Source organism: Callithrix jacchus, chromosome 1, assembly GCF_049354715.1.
Source record: "Callithrix jacchus isolate 240 chromosome 1, calJac240_pri, whole genome shotgun sequence".
Taxonomy (NCBI): domain Eukaryota; kingdom Metazoa; phylum Chordata; class Mammalia; order Primates; family Cebidae; genus Callithrix; species Callithrix jacchus.
In genome coordinates this window covers 145,720,401-145,738,656 of record NC_133502.1, presented here as the reverse complement: position 1 = coordinate 145,738,656, position 18,256 = coordinate 145,720,401, and the positions used below count along the sequence as shown (strand labels likewise).

Sequence of the window (18,256 nt, the reverse complement as noted above, 5' to 3'; positions counted from 1 at the left end):
GCTTGGCCCTAATTGGGTTGTTAGCAGAGTCTGAAGTCTGTTGTTTTGAATGGACAGTATGTGTGAGTTGTACAACAGCCCTCCAGCTTGTCAGTGTTTATTGATGAGGGTCTGTGGTAGTGGAGATTCATCCATAGATTCCTGCTAAATGGCTGATCACACAGTCCCACTTTATAGCTCGGCTATTTTCTTTGCCTACAGAAGCCTCAGCTGAAGACCTTTTTACTCCAGTTCAGATAAGAGTTAAAGGTTTAGTCAGTCATCTTAATGAGATTAGGGTCTTAACTAGGTGGAAACATTTCCCCCAGCCGTGTCTGGGAGCTCCTGGTCTACCTCCTGCCTATGTAAACTAGAGTTTCCACCAGCAAGATTACCCAACAGTATCTGTATCCCCTTATGTTTAACCTGGCCATTTTCCCTGGGGACAAGACAGTTAAGCTCAACACTTTCTTTTTTTTTTTTTTTTTTTGAGATGGAGTTTTGCTCTTGTTTACTGAGGCTGGAGTGCAATGGTGCGATCTCGGCTCACCGCAACCTCCGCCTCCTGGGTTCAAGCAATTCTCCTGCCTCAGCCTCCTGAGTAGCTGGGACTACAGGCACGCGCCACTATGCCCAGCTAATTTTTTGTATTTTTAGTAGAGACGGGGTTTCACCTTGTTGACCAGGATGGTCTCGATCTCTTGACCTCGTGATCCACCCGCCTCGGCCTCCCAAAGTGCTGGGATTACAGGCGTGAGCCACTGCGCCCGGCTAACACTTTCAAGTGAAAAGCAGTTAAATGCCATAAAGAGGAAAGCACTAGCCAGGAGGTTGCAGGCTGGAGATGTTAGCTTAGAGGAGGATGAGGTTGCAGGGAGGGGCAGGAGGGCGTCTTTTTGTTGTGACAAGGGAGTGTGATTTGAAATTAATTATAGTGTCTGCAGATGAAGACCAAGCAGCAAGTTCATCAGCCACAAGAAAAAGGTCAAAGAAGTCTAGAGCCAGTAGGTGGCAGTCGAGAGGCCTGCTGGTGTGGCAGACAGAGGAAGCTATTGCAGAGGGGAAAAAAAAATCTGTCTATACTTAGATGTCTTCAGGTTCCCGAGCTGAGGCAGTAGACCTGCAGCCACCAGTTCGATGAATACGAGCTGCAACAGAAACCGAATCAGCTAGTGCATGACACTGGGCATAGACAGCAGACCCATAAGGGAAGTGAGGCCAGCCCAGTTCCTGAGATGATTAGATTGTCCAACTTATTGGGGTAGATGTGGAGGGACAAAACTCAAACCCAAAGAGCGCAAAAGGTTTGCCCAACGTGCCCACAGAGTTTAATGAACCAGACTTTTCAGCATCTCCATGGGAGCTGTGCAGGTATGCCCAGCAGGGCCATCCTCATTGCCTCACTGGAGCCCTTCAACGCTGCTGGAATGTTTGTGTTGCCATTCCCATTTTATGGATGAGGAAAGTATGGCAGAGATGGTATATTTCTTGCTTAAAGCAATAAAGCTAGTACCAGACAGAACCAAGGCTTTTATTTTTTAGATTGAGTTTTAGTCTGTCGCCCAGATTGGGCTCATTGCAACCTTGCCTCCCAGGTTCAAGGAGTTCTCCTGCCTCAGCCTCCTGAGTAGCTGGGATTACAGGCACCCGCCACCACACCCTGCTAATTTTTGTGTTTTTAGTAGAGACAGGAGTTTCACCATGTTGGTGAGGCTGGTCTCGAACTCCTGACCTAAGGGATCCCCCTGCCTCAGCCTCCCAAAGTGCTGGGGTTACAAGTATGAGCCACCATGCCCGGCTAGAACCAAAGCTTTTGACTCATCTTGAGCCTCAGTTCAGTGCCTCCCTCAATAGAATTGAGCTTTGTCTGGGTAGGGTTTCCATATCCATACATATCTCAGCTGATTCTCATAGGGAGGATTAGCTCCTTCCTGCAGAAGAAAGGAGCCCTGGTCCCTGAGGGCTGGCAATAGAGCCAGGACTGAAATCCAAGTTCCTGGCCCATGGTTGAGGAAACAAAAAGGACCCCATGACTTGAAGCCGGCGGGGTGGGGGGGGCCTGGGGGCGTGGTTCTTTTTGCATTACTTGCCAAGTCCTCCTGAAGCTTGCGTTGTCACTCCTCCAGTTAGAACCAACTGGGCTCCTATTGCTCTCAGCCCCTTGACGTGACTCCCGAGTCTCTTAATAATAGCTGACTCTTACATGGCACTTACTGTGTGTCAGAGACTGTTCTGAACACTTCCCATCTCACTAGCTCTTGTAGTCCTCCCCAAACCAGGTTAAGATGCCTGGTTGCTAATATCATCCATATTTTACAGGAAGGTCTAGAGAAGAAGGACTGCATGAGCTAGTGAGATGGGAAGCGTTCAGAACAGTCTTTGACACAGTAAGTGCCATGTAGGAGTCAGCTATTATTAAGAGACTTAGGAGTCACATCAAGGGGCTGAGAGCAACAGGAGCCCAGTTGGTTCTAACTGGAGGAGTGACGAGGCAAGCTTCGGAGGGGTTCCAATGAGGCAATGAGGATGGCCCTGCTGGGCATGCCTGCACAGCTACCGTGGAGATGCTGAAAAGTCTGGTTCATTAAACTCTGTGGGCACGTTGGGCAAACCTCTTGTCCTCTTTGGGTTTTGGTTTCACCGCCCCCCACCTCTACCCCCAAGAAGTTGAACATTCTGATTGATCATCTCAGAATGTCGTCCTTGCCTTTTTCCATTACTTCCATAACTTGCCAAGTTATGAATAAGTCACAAAACTGGGAGTAAAAGCTGGGTCTCCCAATATCCTCCTTCAATTCTGTCTGCTCTTTACTTTCTTTAAAAAACTCCTCACTGCTTATCACAAGAGCCAGAGACTCCTTTTATTGTGAAAGCCAGAAGGGCTCTCCAGTCGTCCGGACCAACCTCCATCTGCTGCTTGAACTCCTCTGCCACTTCTTGCCAAATTTGAACATTTCCATCATGTTTTTGGAAAGCACTTTCTATTCATTTAAATATTCAGCAGCATGTACTGAGTGCTGTGTGCCAAGCACAAGAATCAGAACTAAAGACACAGCATAACAGGGACCAAGATATGCAATGTGTGAGAACTACTGTTGAATAAGTATGAAATATTAGAGATGCCTGGCAGATCTCTGAGGTATAAGAGGCATAAGGAATGAAGTGGTCGATCTTCCCGGGATGGCAGGTAACAAGTCTTAAACAAGAAAAAGGAAGAGGATGGGATTTTAAACGAAAAGGTAGAGAATGGGAAGGTTGGGGGTACTGGGAGTAACGACCCTCTAAGGGTAAACTTTTTCCTTGGTCACTTGGGGGCACTCAAGTTACCTGAAATGGTACTAACATGGCAAAAGGATGGCTTGTTGGGGATGTCAAGAGATGATCTCCTGATGGGACCATCTCCCAATGTAGAGTGCGTAGGCACTGGGGCCAGATTGCCAGTTCAAATCCCGGTCCCACCCATGGATTGTGGGTAACATTAGTTACCTACTTCTCCAGACCTCTGTTTCCTTCTGTAAAGTGTGGATAATAATAGCACCTGTCTCACCTGGTTGTGGGGACAACTACATGAGCTCGTGAGACAAAGTGTTCAGAACAGTCTCTGACACACAGTAAGTGCCATGTAAGAGTCAGATATTTTTAAGAGACTTGGTAGTCACGTCAAGGGGCCTAACTAAGAGCAACGGGAGCCTGGTCAGGGTTCTAAGTGGAGGAGTGATGAGGCAAGCTTTGGAAGGAGACTTGGGATGAGTGCTGGGGTGCCTGCCCTGAAGGAGCTGGGGGCCTGAGGACGTTGGAGGAGACGAGAGTGACAAGGGCTCAACATGCAGCAGGACACTAGGATTGGCAAGGAGGTGACTGACTGGCTGGGGTGGGGGCAGCGTCTAGGAACAGGCTCAGATTTCTGGCTTGGGTGGCTGTGAGAAAAGGAATAGCCTTTTCTTTACTTTTTTTAGACAGTTTTGTTCTTGTCTCCCAGGCTGAAGTGCAGTGGAGTGGTCTTGGCTCACTGCAACCTCCGCCTCCCAGGTTCAAGCAATTATCCTACCTCAGCCTCCTGAAGAGCTGGGATTACAGGCACTCGCCACCACACCCGGCTAATTTTTTTTGTATTTTTAGTAGAGATGGGGTATCACTATGTTGGCCAAGCTGATCTCGAACTCCTGACCTCAGGTGATCTACCCACCTCAGCCTCCCAAAGTGCTAGGATTACAGGAGTGAGCCACTGTGTCTGCCTTCCTTTTCTGAGATAGGTTTGGGGGACTATGATGAAACTGATTTGGGATCCAGCAATCCCAATTCTGGATATTACCCAAAATATTTAAAATCGGTTGAAAAGATGTTTCACTTCATGTTCATTGCAGCATCATTCACAATAGCCAAAATATGAAATCAACCTAAGTGTCTATCACCAAGAATGGATAAAGAAACTGTGGGGTATATGCACAATGGAATACTATTCAGTCTTCATTTAAAAAAATGAAATTTGTTCATTTGCAACCACATGAATGGAATTGGAGAACATTAAGTGAAATAAGCCAGGCACAGAAAGATAAATTATATGTGGAATCTAAAACAATCAAACTCACAGGAGCAGGGAGTAAAATCATCATTACAGAAGCTGGAGGTGGAGGAATGGGGAGATAATGGCCACGGGATACAAAAATCTCAGTTGGACAAGACAAAAAAGTTGTTTTTTTAAAGATCTATTACACAGCATGGTGAATATAGTTAATAATAGTATATTATACATTTCAAAATTGCAAAAAATAAACGTTCTAACCACAAAAAAATATTTGAGGTGATGATATGCTAATTCACTTAATTTTTCCACATTGTATTCATAAATCATAACAGCACTTTGTATCAGGTAAATATATACAATTACAAATTGTCAATTGGCAATACAGTTTTTTAGAAATTGCTTTGCCATGTGCTGTGTCTGGGTTGCTTGCTGCAAAGGTCTTCCCTGAGAATACTGTAAAATGGTGACTTTCCCAGGAAGAGAAGTTTTCTGCTTTTAAACATGTTATTTCCCCTTCACATGATACCCCAACCCATACAACTGTCTTACCTCAGAGGCTGCAATTCAGATTTTGCTAAGTGGAGAGAGCTGCAGTGGCAGATTTGGAGGACCTGAGTGCCATACTTGGCCTGGCTCTTTGCTATAAATAGTGTGGAGATGACAGTCATCTGAGGTATTGCTGTGGGAAAACGCAGATGGGATCCACAGCGTGGCTCCTGCCTGGCACCTCACATTCACAGAACACTCTTTAGAGCTTGGTGCACAGGGTGGGGAGGATCAAAAACGCACAATGATTTTAAATATTTTGGGTAAATATCCAGAAGTGGTCAGGGTGCACCCCAGGCATACCGCCTGTCTGCAGAGCCAGTTGCTGTCACCATAGCCTTGGGGACTGAACGTCACCCAAGGAGGAGCCCAAGTACTGCAGAGGCCCCAGCCATGGGCCAACGGCCAGCAGAGGCAGGTCAAAGTGAGCAGGAGGCCTGAGAGGCCTGCTCCCTTCCCAATCTGTGCTCCTGCTGCCAGGCCTGCTAACAGCCTCAGTCCTGAGGAGGAGCTAGCAGTAGGCTTTTGTGATACAAATATTCAGTTGGAAAACATGAAGCCTGTCTGCTTCATTGTGGCATTAATGTAGGATGCAATAATCTGTTGGAAAGTTAGGAGGAACCTGATGCACTGCCATAAACAAACATTTCTCTTACAAAAATTAGCAGATGGCCGCAAATTTCATTTTAAAGCCAGAGATCCTACATCACCAAGTAGAACTCTGTTCCCTATAATCACTGATATGATTCATCTCTAATTCCTTCTGTAGGAAACCCCAAGGGAGCAGCTGGCCACAGTTCCCTGGGGTAGCCCAGAGGCCCATTTTTATCACCTGGCATCACTGTCCAGGAAACTGTCACAGTTCCTGTTTCCCACCTGCTTCCATTGCCAGGCTCCTGAGCTTGACATTAAAGGCCTTGGGCTGCAGCTGCCCAAACACCTCCCCAGCCCCATTCCTTGTGAACATCCCATATGCTTTCAACTGTCCTGCCTTTGCTCATGCTGTTTCCTGTGCTTGGAATGTCTTTTCCTTCCTTCTTTTTGAACTCCTATTTTTCCTTTGAGGTCTATTTCCTTATAACAGTTCCTCCAATCCTTTTAAATCCTTCTGTCTCTCCTTTGTACCCCCAGCATCCCTTCCTAATACTTCTAGAACCCCCAGAGGAATGCCTCCTGACCTCCTCCATCAACCTATCTCTTCCTTTCAAGGCTAGCTAAAGCCCCTCCCCAACCAGGATGCTTTGCCTAACTGGCCTTTGTCTCTATAAATCATTTCCTCACTTTGTTTAGATAGAATTTGTAGGCATTCTTGAATTTTTAGCTATGCCTTTGAGTCTTTTTTTTCCCCTAAAATGTTGTAAAACTTCTTGAGTCAGAGGTAGCCTGTCTGCTACCTCTGATATCACCTAGCACAGTCCTAGGCACACGAAAGTTGCCCAGAAAATGCTTGCTGTCTCTAACAACTGGTGTGACCTGACTGATTGGCCACGTAGACTCCCTACCCCTACCCCCGGCTCCAGTTTCTTTCTAAGGGAGTTGGAGGGATAAGCTCTAAGTCCTTCTGGCTCTAGCATTTTACATTCTTACAATGGCCTCTGAAAGTTCTTGGCAATGGGAGCCATGCTTGAATTTTGGACTCTCAGATTCACAGGACTGGGAGAGTTTTCAAAGGCCATTTTTGTCCAACTCCTAGATGATTCTGGTATCCCCCTGAAGCACCTGTGACCTCTGCTAATCTAGAGCCTCTAACCCCAGAAACAAGACCTCCAGACTGTCATGGCAGAGGACAGAAACTGGATTAGCCCAGAGACAGGCACCAAGGGCACATAAGAAACCTAACTGTGAGGGAAAAAATGTGAGATTATTGCATAAAGAATAGAAACTCAAGGCTTCTCCCTGCTGGTACTGCAGCCAGGTCACAGCTGAGCCAACAGAGCTTTCACTGCTGGCCGTCTCTGACAATTCAGTTTAGCTGTGACATCTGTGAGATGATACAATAATTATGATTCTTAGTTATGTGTGTTTGTTCTCATTTTATTTCAAGTAAGGATACTTCTGACAAACCAAGACTTTGTGCACATTTAAAAAAATGGGCTTTTCCAAACCTGAGGCTCTAGAAAGTAGTGGCATTTGAAGTAAGCAATGAATGAATAGTCCCTGGGCTGTGACATCCTTACAAGCGGGAACCTACAGAACTTTGGTGCATGTCTGTGGAATTGAATAATTCGATCTAAAGCGTGTGAGCGTGTCAGTTCTGTGGTTATCTATGCATGTGGGGTCTGTGCACATCTGCCTTGAGCATACCCCCCTACACACTCATCTCCATTCTTCAAGGGCTTCCAGGTAGTGAACTGGCCTCACATAAATCACCAGGAAGTGACATACTTTGAGTGGAGCATTCATATTAGGCTCTTTGCATTTTACTGAGGGCTGGAAACTATTGTGTAGAGCAGGTTTGAATCTGATGAGAAGCTCACTGAAGACATTGTCCTTTAAAACACATACTTATTTCATAATTTAATCCCAAAAAGAAGTTTTTTTAAATTTTCAAACTCATTATGCTTCCTTCTCTTCTGTGATAAGAATACTGTAACTTGGTTTGGCTTCCTCCTGCCTTGGTTCTAGGAAACTCAGGTCTAAATATAATCATCATTCATGTTAATGATATAGACCTACTGCTTTTCTTATTTTTTTCCCTCTTGTTTTCCTATAGCCCTGTCAGTCATGCTCCCTTTGTTGAATGCTATATCAAATGCTTTTTTGGCAGCCAGCAGGAATATACATAAGCAATAACTACACAGAGCTTGTGAACAACTGGCATCTGCAAGTAAGATCGTGACTGCTCAAACTTTTCATTCAGTTGACTTATATACCTATTTGTTCATATAGGTATGTGGTAAGTGTTCATCATCAAACAATGTTGTGATATTTTCTTTTTCTTAAATTTTCTTTCTTTTTAAAAATTTCCTGGAAATGTTTCCTTCATAATCATTTTTCCTTTCAGAAAAAAACTATGCCTTTAATTGAGATTAAATTAATATACCCTATTTTTACTTTACTATGAAGTTGACATTTTCAACTTTTACCTTAAAATCAATGTGAAGTCTCCTAGGCTCAGGATTTTGGTAGTCATATTGGAAGGTAGCTTTGGGATTTGGGGCTAAATCTGAACCGTATGACCTGGAGAGGATGCTATGAGTTCAGAGAAGGTTATTCAGAAGAGGAAAATACTCCTAGGAGCCGTATGCCCTCCCAACTTTCATTTCCTTCTGCTAACACACTTATGTGTGCTCTGGGCCCAGCCTGTGTTGAGCTGTGCTTTGAGGAGGAAAGGACCCAGTCTTAGCTCCTGAAATCAAGGAGCTCATAGTTCAGGGCAGAGATGAGGCACAAACACAGAAAACAAGGAAGACGCAATCAATGTGAAAATCAAGGTTAAAGAAGATTTGGAGGGGTATCTACAGAATGTTCCCTGACATCCCCAGCACGGGTGGAGGGAGTAACAGGCATTCGGGTAGGGCAGGGAGCATGTTTCTACTCACCAAGGTCATTGTTGTTCATCATTGCGTTGGATGCCCGAAGCCGGGGCCCCTGCTGGGTAAAGTGGTAGCCAAATTTAAGAAGTGTTGCATTTTTTTCCAACATGCTCACGATCTCCATTTCCACTTTGTTGCCCAGGGGCTGGCTCTTTGGTAAAAGAAAAAAACAACACAAAAAACAATAATCAACACTCATTCCATGTGTACAGTGCCTAAACGCCCTCTACCTGCAGAAACTCTTGACTAGTGGGAGGGTATTTTAGACAGTGGAAGTTTAGAGAAGTTGAAAGGTCACCCAGCCAGAAGCAAATGCCCTGGAATTCAAACTCAGGTCTGCTGGATGCCAAGAATTGGTCTTTTCACTGCTTTACAAAAACCTTTCTCTGAGCAGGTACCCAAGCAAGAGCTCCACAACAGAAGAATATTTGCAGGACCTTCAATCTCATCTAGTCCTAAGGAGACTTTAAAAATCCTGCTGTTCAGGCTACACCCCATACTATCTGAATCAGACTCTCTGGGGAGTGGGACTCTGATGGCTGTTTTTAAAATCTTCCCAGGAGATTTCAATATGCAGCCAAGTTTGATAACCAGTAATTTAGTCTCTTCAAATTATAAATGAAAAAATTGAGGCCCAGAGAAGGAACAAGGGTTTTCCCGAGATCACATGGTAACTTGAGAATGCCAAAGTTAGCTTTCTGAAGCCCAATTCTGATCATATTATTAATAGTTCCCTGTCCCCAAATATATCGTGATCATCTGACAAAGGTATAAAAAGAATCAGAAAGACCCGAAAATGTTGGGAAGGATATGATGAGGATGTTCATCACAGTCTCAGTTATAATAGTGGGAGGAAAAGGGAAATAAGAATTCATTAAGAGGCCAGGCACGGCAGCTCATGCGTGTTATCCTAGCACTTTGGGAGGCCAAGGCAGGCAGATTGCCTGAGCTGAGGAGTTTGAGACTGCCTGGGCAATGTGGTAAAACCCCGTCTCTATTAAAAATACAAAAAAATTAGCTGGGTGTGGTAGCCGGTGCCTGCCATCCCAGCTATCTCAGGAGGCTGAGGCAGAATCGCTTGAACCTGGGAGGCGGAGTTTGCAGTGAGCCGAGATTGCTCCACTGCCCTCCAGCCTGGGCAACAGAGCAAGACTCTGTCTCCAAAAAATAAAAAATAAAAATTAAAAAAAAATTAATGGAGAGAGAGTTGCTCAGATAAATGATAGTTCATCCTTGCTAAATAGAATGTGGCCAGCTCTAAAATGATGGTGCAAATCTTTGGTCATAAGCATGGAAAGATAGCCATGAACCAATATTGAATGGAGAAAAAAAAAACCCTGGTCACAAAATAGACTATTTGTATGTAAAGTTATCTATATTTTCCATTTCCATACATAATGCAGAGAAAAAACTTTGAAGTATATTGATAATGCTGGGATTTGGGGGAAAAGTTTTTGTTTTGTCCTTTATATCTTATTGTATTGTTTGAATTTTCTGTTACCATATATAATAAAATAATAAAACATAAATATAATCTTAAACAGGTTGTAAAAGACAGAAAGCTAACATCATACTTAATGGTTAAAGACTGAAAGCTCCCCCCGCCCCCGCAAGATTAGGAACAAGATAAGGATGTTTGCTTTTGCCAACATTTTACTTGGGTGGGGGGGTCCGGACAAGATAATTCAGCAAGAAAAATAAATAAAATGCATCCAGACATAAAAGGACAAAGTAAAACTACCTGTATTTGCAGATGATATAATGTAATATCTAGAAAATTCTAAGGAATACTCCTTTCTACATAAAATTAGCAAGTGCTGCAAAATTACAGGATATGAGATCAATATGCAAAAATCAGTTGTATTTCTATACACTAGCAGTAAGCAATCTGAAAATGAACCTGAGAGAATAATTCGATTTGTAGTAACATAAAAAATATCAATTCTTTTTTTTCAGACAGAGTCTTACAAAATACTTATTCTTTTTAGACAGTCTTATTCTTGTTGCTCAGGCTGGAGTGCAGTGATGCGATCTTGGCTCACTGCAACCTCTGCCTCCTGGGTTCAAGTGATTTTCCTGCCTCAGCCTCCCGAGTGGCTGGGATTACAAGTTGTGCCACCATGCCTGGCTAAATTTTTGTATTTTTAGTAGAAACAGGGTTTTGCTATGTTGGCCAGGCTGGTCTCAAACTTCTGACCTCAGGTGACCCGCCTGCCTTGGCCAAAGTTCTGGGATTACAGGTGCAAGCCACTGCACTTGGCCAAAAAGAAGAAAATGCTAATTCTAACTTTTTTTGTTAGATTCATTTCTAACAAAAGTAGTAAAGACTTATATATTGAAAACTACAAAACGATACTGAAATACATTAAGAAGACCTAAATAAATATAAAAAGATCCCATGGATATTGTCTTCATGGATGAAAAGACTTAATATTGTAATATTACCAAAATGATCAAAAGAGTCAATGCCATCCTTATCAAAACTCCAGCTTCCTTCTTTTTTTTTTTTCCAGAAGTAAACAAGCTGATCCTGAAATTCACATGAAAATGAAAGGAACCCAGAATAGCCAAAACAATCTTGAAAAAGAGGGACAAAGTTGGAGAATTCACATTTCCTGATTTCAAAATTACTACAAAGCTACAGTAATTAAGACTTTGTGGTACTGGCATAAGGCCGCTATATGGATAAATAGAATTGAGAGTCCAGAAATAAATCCATACATCTATAGACAATTGCTTTTCAAAAAGGACATCAAGACAATCCAATGGGAAAAAAATTGTCTTCTCAAGAAATGGTGATGAGACAACTAGATATCCACATGCAAAAGAATGAATTTAGACACTAAACACAATATGTAAAAACTCAAAATGGATGAAAGGCATAAATGTGAGTGCTAAAACTATGAAAATATGATGAAAACATAGGTGTAAGTTTTTGTGACCTTGGCAATAGTTTTTTAGATGTGACACCTAAAGCACAAACAACAAAAGAAAAAACAGATGTTACACTTCATGAAAATTTAAAACTTTTGTGCTTCAAAAGACACTATCGAGAAAGTGAAAAGACAACACAAATAATGGGAAAATATTTTGTATTGATATTTTAAAAATATCTGGTGGATAGAGAATTATGAATATTGAAGACTATTAGAAAAAGTAAAAGCACAAATAGCAATTTATAAATGACCAAAGGATTTGAATAGACATTTTCTGTAAAGAAGATAGAAAATGTCAAATGAATATACAAAAAGGTGCTCATCAATTCAGAAAATGCAAATCAAACCACGATATTCCACTTCACACATGCTAAGATGACTATAATAGAAAAGACAGACAATAATAAGTGTTGACAAGAATGTGGAGAAAGTGGCACCCTCACACATTGCTGGTGGGAATATAAAATGGTACTGCTGCTTTGAAACACAGTTTGGCAGTTCCTCAGAAAGTTAAACATAGAGCTACCATATACCCAGCAATTCTGCTCCTAGGTGGAAAATAAATAAAAATGTAAGTCCACCAAAAATTTGTTAATGAATGCTCATAACAGCATTATTCAGAATAGCCAAAAGCAGAAACATCCCAAATGTCCATCAGCTGATGAATGGATACACACAATGTGGTAGATCCTTAACAATGGAGTGATTATTCAGCTAAAGAGGGAATAAAGTTCTGATATGTGCTGTTATGCAACACCAGTGACCCTGGAAAACATTATGCTAAATGAAAGAAGCCAGACACAAAGGCCATATATTGTATGATTCCACTGATATGAAATGTCTAGATTAGGCAAATTTGTACTGATGGAAAGAAGGTTAGTGAAAGGGGATACAAGCAGAATGAGAGCTAATGCGTATGGAGTTTCTTTTTTGAGTGATAAACATTTTCTAGAATTAGATAGCGGTGATGGTTACAGAACCTTGTGAATACATCAAAACCCACTGAATTGTACCTTTTAAAAGGATGAATTGTGTGGTATGTGAAGTAGATGTCAATTAGAAAATACTCCACAGTAAAAAAAAAATCCAATTAGAAAATGGGGACAATATATGAAGAGACATTCACTGAAGAAGACATACATATTGGAAATATTCACATGACAAGATGTTCAACATCATTACCTATCACAGAAATGCAAATCAAAATCACAATGAGATATCACTATATACCTATCAAAATCTCTAAAATAAAAATTAGCAACAACAGCAAACATGGGTGAGGATGTAGAGAAACTGGTTCACTTATAAATTACTGGTGGGTCTAGAAAATGGCACAATCACTGTGCACAAGAGTTGAGCAGTTTCTTAAAATGCAGTTTGGACTCCTGGGTATTTATCCCAGAGAAATAGAAACATATGTTTACATAAAATCTGCACATGAATGTTTATAGCAGCTTTATAGGTAACAGACGAGCCTGGAAACAACCCAGACATCCTTCAACAGATGAATGGTCAAACAAACCATGGTCCCTCCACACCATGGACTACTACTCACCAGTGAAAAAGGGCAAACTATTGGTACATGCAACAATTTGGATGAATCTCCATAGAATTATGCCAAGTGGAAAAAAAGCCAGCCCAAAATGGTTACATAGTATATGATTTCACTTATATAACATTATACATATATAATTCTTGAAGTGACAAAATATTAAAATGGAAAACAGGTTAGTGGTTGCCTGGGGTTAAGGAGGCAGGAGGAAGAGACAAGTGAGTTTGGAAAAGGAACATGAGAGATCCTGTGATGGATCTCTTGTGATGTATCTTGACTGTATCAATGTTACTATACTTGCTGTGATACAAAACTACAGTTCCCACCAAAACTGCATTGAGTACAAGGGATCTCCCTGTATTATTTCTCCTTCCTTCCTTCCTTGCCTCTCTCCCTCTCCCTCTCTCTTTCTTTCTTTCTTTCTTTCTTGAGAAAGAAAGATCTCAAGGCCTCTCCTTGAGGTCACTTGCTGGAAATGCCCTGCTAAAACTCTGGATGGGCTAGTCTCAGAAAGTACTGGTCTCCCCTGAGTGAAGGGGCTACCAGAGATTTCAAGGGCTGCCTCTGCAAAGCTGATGCTTCATGCAGAGTACAAAGCCCTTTCTTTCCCTTTCCCTTTCCTTTCTTTTGTTTTTCTGAGACAGAGTCTCACTCTGTTGCCCAGGCTGGAGTGCAGTGGTACAATCTCAGCTCAGTGCAGCCTCTGCCTCCCAGGTTCAAGCAATTCTCCTGCCTCAGCTCCCTGAGTAGCTGGGACTACAAGCACATGCTACCACATGCAACTAATTTTTTGTATTTTTAGTAGAGGTGGGATTTTGCCACGTTGGCCAGGCTAGTCTCAAACTCCTGGCCTCAAGTGATCCACCCATCTCTGCTTCCCAAAGTGCTCCAATTACAGGTGTGAGCCACCACACCTGGCCCCCCTGTTTTATTTCTTACAACCGCATACTAGTCTGCAATTATCCCCAAATTTAAAAAGTTTAATTAAAAAAAAAAAAACAGAAATAGAAACCAAACAGAAATACACAACCACCTCTAAAGGCTCCCCACTGCCAAGAACTGCTGCTGTTTACTGTGCTCTCCAGGCCCTGCCTTATGCCCCACTTGCATGATCTCAGTTCATTCCCTAACTAAGCCAACAGGACAGAGCCCCACCTCCTCAGCCAGGCACTCCAGGGCCTCACAGATGACTCCTTGCTTTCCTTCTCTCTCTTGTTCCTTACAAAGCCTGTTCATCTCTGGCAGTCTGATAAATAGTACCTGGTACAGACAGAGGTCTACTCCTAAAAGCTCATGTGCCTCCATGTGGAATGCTCTTAGCCTTCCTGTATGCACCTGTTTGCATATCCCTAGTGCTTTAACATGCACTGCAAATTCCCCCTCCCCGAGGCTTTTCCTGATCCTGACCCCAGGAAATGATCTCTCCCCATACCACACTCAAGTGCACTTTGGATGTCTCTCCCTACACCTAACATAGTCCATCTGCCTTGCTTGGGTCACTTGGCTCTAATCTGTCTTGCCAATTAGAACTGTATCGTCCAAGACAGTAGCCACTAACCACAATGTGGCTCTATACAACTAAATAATGAAAATGAAACGATGTATAGTTCACTTCCTCAGTCCTATTAGCCACATTTCTAGTGCTTGATAGCCACTGGTGGCTGGGTGCAGTGGCTCACACCTATAATCCCAGCACTTTGGGAAGCTGAGGCAGGAGGATCACTTGAGACCAGGAGCTTGAGACCAACCTGGGTGGGCAACATAGAGAAAATTCGTCACTACAAAAACAAAAACAAAAACAAATAGCCACTGGCTAGAGACTACCATGTTGGTCAGTGCAGATATGGAGCATCATCATCATCACAGAAAGTTCCATTGAACAGCGCTGCTGTAGAACATGAGCTCCTGGGGAGGACATACTACCCAGTTTCTCTAGGTCGAGGTATGTAGAACTGAATAGAATGGAGGAAATACAAATGTGCTTGGGAGGGATAGAGTGGATATCAGCCCAGCATCCCAATGAAGAAGCATGAATTGTAGCTGAGACTCTTGATGGAGAACTCCCCCCAGGTATTCTGAGTTTACTAGAGCTCATCTGGGTTCAGGCTGGGCTCAGAAAGCTGGCCATGGCAGGCAGAGGGACACTGATGAAATTCCACCAGCCCCTCTGGCAAGCCTTCTAAGAATGCTGGGAAGAGGTCAGATCTGCCCTTGGAGGACTCAGCACAGCCCTGGAATCTGGCCATTTGGGCCTGGAGCTGGTACAGCAACCATCTGAGTCCCCAAGAAGGAACTGGCAACTCCCTCGCCCACCTTCCCCAGTTAGCAGGAAGCCTGGCCTCTCCTTGAGGTCACTTGCTGGAAATGCCCTGCTAAAACTCAGGATGGGTTCATCTCAGAAAGTACTGGTCTCCCCTGAGTGAAGGGGCTACCAGAGATTTCAAGGGCTGCCTCTGTGAAGCTGATGCTTTGTATAGAGTACAAAGCCCCTTGACATGCATTGCTCCCATTCAACCTGTCTGCATCCCTGGGAGGTGATCAGGGCAGGCAGGAGCCAGCATCTCCATCTTATAGATGAGTAAACTGAACCCAGGTATAGACGGAAGCTGGACCATGCTCCCTCGGCTTATTCATGACAGACCCAAGGCTTGACCTTGACCTGGCATGGGAAGGACTGGAGAGGTTCCTCTAGGCTCAGTTCTCACATTAGTGTCCAATATCCTGGGATACACACAGATGTGTCTGGGTGTGTGGGACAGGGTACAGGATCCCGTTATATAATCATGATCTTCCAGGAGTGTTCATCTCAGACCAAACCCATTATTTTTACATTAAGGAGTAAAATAGAACATATGCATACATCTTACAAGAAGCCTTAAGATGTCAAAGAAGCTTTATACTTGCATCCTTCTCTGACTCTGGGGACCCTGAGACTAAAAGGACTCATTCATTTTACAGATGAGAGAAGCAGTGGCTAGGAAGCCAGGACTAACAACCAGTTCTCTTACTTATTTTTCAAGTAACTTATTTAGTGATTACTGCGTGTCAAACAATGTCACAAACATTTTACAAAAGCTAATTTATTTTCTCCTATCAATCTAAGGGATATATACTACTATCATTATTTTCATTTTATTTTTTGAGATGGAGTCTTGCTCTGTTACCCAGGCTGGAGTGCAGTGGCGCGACCTCAGCTCGCTGCAACCTCTGCCTTCTGGGTTCAAGTGATGCTCCTGCCTCAGCCTCCCAAGTATCTGGGATTACAGGCATGCACCAACACACCCAGCTAATTCTTGTATTTTTAGTAGAGATGGGGTTTCACCATGTTGGCCAGGCTGGTCTTGAACTCCTGAACTCAAGTGATTTGCTGCCTTGGCCTCCTAAAGTGCTGGGATTGCAGGCATGAGCCACTATGCCTGTCCTTATTATTTTCATTTTATAGGCAAGAAAAATGAAGCAGAGAGGTATTAAGAAAATTTTCCCAAATCCCAGAATGGGTCAGTTACAGAACCAGGATTTGAACACAGGCAGTTAGCTCCAGAATCTGTCTGGTTTCCACCTCACTTAAATGCCTCTGAGAATGATCAGAAGGCAGAAGCAGGACTGACAAGAGGAACTGCAGGCAGATGGTACTTGGCTCAGTATGCAGGATTGGCTCTGACAATTAGAAGTGTCCATATGCTGAGGAACTACCTGGTAAGGCAGTGAGCCACCTGTGCCTGGAAGTGTGTAAAAGGGGAAGAGATCAAGGGGTTGGTCATGCCAGGACTGGCAAGTCTCTGGGCAGCAAAGTCAGGGACAGGGTGGTCGGGGAAGAACTCTTGTCTCCCTTCAGATTTGCTTGAGAAGTAAATAAACTACTTGTGAATAAATATAACCTCATTATTAAAAATTCAAATGATACTAACGCAGATTGAGTAAAATGAAAAAGTCTCCCTTCACCCCATTTATTCCCCCTCCTACCCTGCTCTGTAGAAGTAACTACCATGGCCAGTGAGTTGTGTTTCTATGCATGAAGCATATGACAGAAATGTGCAGAGGTTTATTTTGTTTTGTGGTATTTGTTTCTTCCTTAAATGAATTCATACTATACTCATTGTATTGCAACTTGGCCTTTTCATTTTATTTTTAAAAAATTTATTTATTTTAGAGACAGGGTCTCACTCTGTTGCCCAGGCTAGAGGACAGTAGTGCAAAGCAGGGCAATCATATAGCTCACTACACCCTTCAACTCCTGGGCTCCAGTGATCCTCTTGTTTCAGCCTCCCAAATAGCTAGGACTACAAGCATGTGCCACCATGCCTGGCTAATTTCTTTCTTGCTTTTTAATAGAGATGGGGTCTTGCTATGTTGACCAGACTGGTCTTGAACTCCTGGTCTCTAGTGATCTCCCTCTTTGGCCTCCCAAAGTGCTGGGATTACAGGCATGAGCTGTCATGTCCAGCCTGCCTTTTTCATTTAATTTTTTGCAGAGCTTTTTCCAAGTCAGTACATAGAGAATGACCTTATTCCTTCTATTGGCTTCACAGGATGCCAATGGATAGATGGATATTTAGGTTACTTCTGTTTTTTTCCTGTTACAAACAAGATGGCAGTAGTAGGGGAGGGAGTGGGTATACTTTAGGCTCCCTAGGGAGACGCAGAACTGCTGGGTGAAAGATAGGTGCTTCCGAATTACAATTGAGTCTGCTCTGCCAAAAGGATTCAAAAATCCTTCAGCCATGTGTGATGCTGTCCTCATACCTTTACCACCACAGAGCATTACCCATCTGGTGAGAAAGAGATCAGATTTGCTTTTGAACAAAACCACCAACACCTTAGGTGTTACAAGCTGTATCCTGGAGCTGGTGGCTCTAAGGCCTCCATTCTGGCCAGAAGCACCAGGAATATCAAGAAGCTCACATTGGATATTTGATGGGGCCAATTCTGGCCATTCCCAGATGATATGGACAACTGGGAATACTTTAAAACACAACAGAAAGGAGCCCTGGGAATTCTGTTGTCCAACTCTAGAATCCCAAACCCTAACTGACATGAAAATTCTCTCCATCTCCAGCTGTGTACACACCCCCAGGATGGGAGCTCCTCAAGGAACCTTGAGGTACCTGTTCCATCCTTGGGTAGCTTTGCTAGTTACAGAGGTCTTTCTGGACAACTTCTATGATGCAAAATAATATAGGTA

The 18,256-nt window shown here is 43.1% G+C and overlaps 1 protein-coding gene across 2 annotated transcripts in view; it reads right to left on the bottom strand.

Annotated features, from left to right (window-relative positions):
* Nucleotides 1-18,256, bottom strand: part of TMOD1 (tropomodulin 1) — a 93,355-nt gene that overhangs the window by 1,677 nt on the left and 73,422 nt on the right. For both annotated transcript variants that reach the window (XM_035252780.3, XM_035252786.3), the window contains exon 9: nt 8,593-8,737. In XM_035252780.3, coding sequence (XP_035108671.1) covers nt 8,593-8,737 — 145 coding nt within the window. The remainder of the gene's footprint in view (nt 1-8,592; nt 8,738-18,256) is intronic.